Source organism: Ceratosolen solmsi, unplaced genomic scaffold (genome assembly GCF_000503995.2).
Source record: "Ceratosolen solmsi marchali unplaced genomic scaffold, CerSol_1.0 scaffold8, whole genome shotgun sequence".
Classification (NCBI taxonomy): domain Eukaryota; kingdom Metazoa; phylum Arthropoda; class Insecta; order Hymenoptera; family Agaonidae; genus Ceratosolen; species Ceratosolen solmsi.
Genome location: NW_011948439.1, coordinates 2,074,733 through 2,079,063, shown reverse-complemented (window position 1 = coordinate 2,079,063; position 4,331 = coordinate 2,074,733). Strand labels below are relative to the sequence as shown.

Genomic DNA, 4,331 nt, shown 5'->3' with positions numbered 1-4,331 from the left:
ACAAACCATCCAATACCCGCAAAAACATTCGATTAATGCTTATCGGGGGGGGGGGGTGGGGGGGGGGGGGGGGGGGGGGGGGGGGGGTTGAGAGCGTGTGTAGGTGTGAGTGAGAGTGAAAAGAGTACAAAGAGATTGATTGAAACGAAAGTATAAACTATCTATCCGTTAAAGTGATTGCCGAGGGCATGTGTCGTTGTGTCTGGTTCCAGAACATTGATGGCATAGTGATGGCTCGTCAGTATGACACGTGCAAAGTCAATGAGTACTATCGGCCGATCCCGGTTCACTCGTCGCAGACTGTCAATAATCGCCATCGCGGTATGCCACCCGCAAGCAACAAATCCTACGTAAACATGAGTCAGGAGTCGACCCCCCCGCCGAGATACGAGGCCGACTACGATTACAAAACTACCCACTATCCCTCCTATCCGCCCAATTACCCGTACGACGACAATAAGTACAAGTACGGGGGCGAATCGGCGCCCCAGTCGTATAGCTATGCCGACGGCAAGACCTCCGCGTACGGAGCGTACGAGGGCGCGGCCGGGGTCTACGACTCCCGGGGCTATGCGACGCCGGCGCAGACCGCGGCCCCTGCCGCCCCCGCCACAGCTGCCGCCGCCGCCGCTGCCGCCGCCGCTGCCGCAGCCGCAGCCGCTGCCGCTTATCCCGCCGAGCACTCGGATTACGCGAGGTACGCGTACGACGACCGTTCGAGCTCGGCCTACGCGCCGATCGAGGCCCACCATCATCACCATCATCATCATCACCAGGACAAGTATGGCTACGGTTATGCGGATTCGCGGCAGTCGGGCTACGAGCACGAGGTCGCGGCGACGCGCTACAGCGTTCCCGCAGACTCTAGGTACGAAGGCCGTTACGCCGACGGTCGGGGGGTCGCCGACGGCCGGGAAGCCGAGGCCAGGTACGAGGCTGACCGGAGGTACGACGCGCGGGAGCCCGAGTACGGGAAGGAGCACGAGGCCAGATATCAGGATGCGAGGGATTTGGACGGTAGGTACGAGAGTTCTTCGCGGTATCCGTCCAAGGAAAACTACTACGACAGATACTACAAGCATCGGCCGTCGAGGGATCACCACTCGGAGTCGTCAAGATACTGACTTTAAGATGGAAGCTGACCGTCGTCTGTCCATCTGTCGTCCGTTTGCTGTTTGTGTGCGTTTTGTGTCGAAGGGGGAGAGAGAGAGAGAGAGAGAGAGAGAGAGAGAGAGAGAGAGAGAGAGAGCGAGTCAACGGGATAAACGGTTGATTGATTGAGGGGTTAGGGGGGCTCGCTTAACCCGAGCTACTCGCGCTCTTTTTGTGCGAGTCATTAAGCGAAATTGATTCGCGTCGTAAGCCACTTTTCGGCCCCGAAGCTACCGATAGATAATCCATCCTTCCTTCCTTCCCTTCATCCCTTCCTCCCTCCCTCCCAGTTCCGCTTTTTTGTGAATCAGTATTTTATATTACCGACCGATTTTACTAATATTACTAGATGCGCTTCGAACGCTCTAGCCATTACGAAATTACTGCGTACCTCCCAATTTGAAAGAGCAATTTAGCAGCTGAGATTGCACGTTCCCATTTCCCCTGCTGATTCTTTGCGGTTTTCGATAGGATATTTTGAAATTAGGACAACCACTTGCATATTATTTTTAGATTTTACTAGACTGTGCGAACGCCGCCCATTGACTCGCTCTTTAATGTACATTTACTTTGTGTGGTGATACATGTTGAAAAATGAATGTAATTTTAAAATCTATACATAATAATTGTAATTCGATCGATGTTTTCCTTGTCCGATGTGTTTTTGCGATGTCTCGAGTTTGCCTATGTACTTTAGTCGCTTAAAGCTCATAGGCTTCGCGTTTAAGCCAACCAAGTCTTACGTCAACACATGGGAATGAAACATTTGTATTATATTGTAATAGTAATAATTATGATACTATAGCAGCAAGAATAATAACATCAACATTAGTTATGGTATTAATAACATAGTAAGCGTAACAACAATAACTTATAAGGAAAATAATTATAAATAATAGTGATAATAATAATAATAATAATAATAACAACAACAATCAATAATAATAATAATAATAATAATAATAGTAATAGTAATAATAATAGTAGTAATAACAACAATAATAATAATAATAGTAATAGTAATAGTAATAATAAATACAATAACCATAACAATAGATGTAATGTCGCTAATTATATTAAGAATAATCATAATTAGTAGTAGTGGCTATAGTAATAGTGGAAGTAATGATAATAATAAAACAACCATTGCAACAATAACAACAACAACAACAACAACAACAACAATAATAATAATAATAAATAACGATAATAAATAATTGATATAATTATTGATATTGCAATGTAATGTGAAATTGCAAAATACACTACCATGTCAATGTTGCGTTCTATTTGTATGAAAATTTAAAATGCGTCAACTGTAAGCTGCTTTGAAGCCTGAAAAAATATTTTAACAAATTTCTAAATTGACATTTATATAATTTATTTAAGAATAATAGTAATAATAATATAGGCATTGTTTGTGAGAGAAGTGAAAATTAATGAATATAAATCGTACGGAACATATTATTATATCGAATTAAATAAACAAAAAAAAGAAAAAAAAAAGATAGAGTTTGTTACGAAATAAATTTATATATATTTTTGTGATATTTTTTGTATTGCATACTTTTTACCGACGATGAATGCACAAAAGAGTGAAATAAAAATAATTGTTTTACATTGGTTAGAGTTTATTAATAACGTAAGAGTGAATTAAGATAATGTCATTTGGGCCATTGGAAATAGACATTTGAGAAACATATAAAGCAAAATCATTTAAGAAAAAATTATCCCACGAAACGTCGAATCTAAGGTTTTCGAAGCGAGGGAACACAAATCCAAAAAAAAAAAATAATATCGTGTCATGAATTTCATTTTAAACAATTTGCATTTAAGTAAATGTACGATTATTTATCGTTTATCGTGATCGAATCCACTCTGTGGCTATATGGCCACACATATAATCATGTTTGCATTGGGGGGGGGGGCGATTACGATATATTAAATCTGCCACAAGATTATAATCGACGAATCGGGGCCAGTCGAGAGGAAGTGCGGTCCCATGGACAGAAGGAAATGTATGCTTCGAGACGAGAATGTGCGCCCGAAAAGAATACGACTTTGTCGCTGATAAGATCGAGAGTATAAATGCTTGGCGCCGCCTTTATGAAAGTTTGGCCGTCAACATAAATTTGTAACGCGTCATTACGTTAAACGGAAAATCAGTCCGCATTAGGCAGCGAGTCTCTTAAACTATGTAGAGTGTATAATGACAGTTGCTAGTTGGTAAAAAGAATTAGTAATTAAATGTAGATGATTGGGCTGAGGTGGCATGGGATGAGATGATGGGGAGGGGGGGGGTGTCGCGTGTAGCAAATATGCCCGCAGAAAAAGAAAGAAGGGAAAAAACAGATTGATGTTGTTTGTGTTTGACGATTGGATTGCTTAGGAGGGCATGATACAACAAGTGCCGTGCAAGGTGTTCGTGGGCCGTTGCACGGAAGACCTGACGGCCGACGACCTGCGCGACTATTTCTCCAAGTTCGGCGAGGTGACGGACGTCTTCATCCCCAAACCCTTCCGCGCCTTCTCCTTCGTAACCTTCCTCGATCCCGAGGTCGCCCAGTCACTTTGCGGCGAGGATCACATAATCAAGGGCGTCTCGGTCCACGTGTCCAACGCAGCCCCCAAGTCGGAAGGCAACAACCGGGCGAACTTTAACAATCAGATAATCTCGAACATGAGAGCGCGCGGGATGTCGGGAGGCCCCATCGACAATAGCATGCAGGGAAATTACCAAGGTAACAGGTACATGGGCCACTCGGGCAACAACATGGGCCCGAACGGCTGGAACAATCCGGGGAACCGCGGTAACCTCGACATGCCCAATCTCCAGGCGCTGGGCATCACGGGCCAGAACAACGGTGGCGGCCAGGGCGGCGGGATGTCCAACCCCTTGGCGATGGGCGGCCTTAATCTCTCGGCCCTGCCGATGAATCCGGCCCTGGTCGCGGCGGCGATCAACCAGGCCTCCTGGGGCCTCATTGGCAATCTCCAGAACCAGGGAAACGACCAGGGCTACAGCAATCAGCCGGGACCGCCGGGCCAGCCGCCATCCGGCAACAACAGCATCGGCAATAGCGGCAACTCGGGCTTCCTCAGCTGGATGAATCAGGGCGGTGGCGCGGGCGGCGGCGGCGGCGACGGCAACACCGGCAATCCGGGTTCCGGGGGTCCGG

General features: G+C 46.0%; 1 protein-coding gene across 2 annotated transcripts in view; it reads left to right on the top strand.

The window, feature by feature from the left end:
- Window positions 1-4,331, top strand: part of TBPH (TAR DNA-binding protein-43 homolog) — a 10,271-nt gene that overhangs the window by 5,679 nt on the left and 261 nt on the right. The window contains exon 4 of one of the 2 annotated variants that reach the window (XM_011503661.1): window positions 3,542-4,331. This exon is cut by the window's right edge and continues 261 nt beyond it. In XM_011503661.1, coding sequence (XP_011501963.1) covers window positions 3,542-4,331 — 790 coding nt within the window. Of the gene's footprint in view, window positions 1-212; window positions 1,192-3,541 lie in introns of those variants that run through there. The other variant, XM_011503660.1, reaches the window with a different exon arrangement.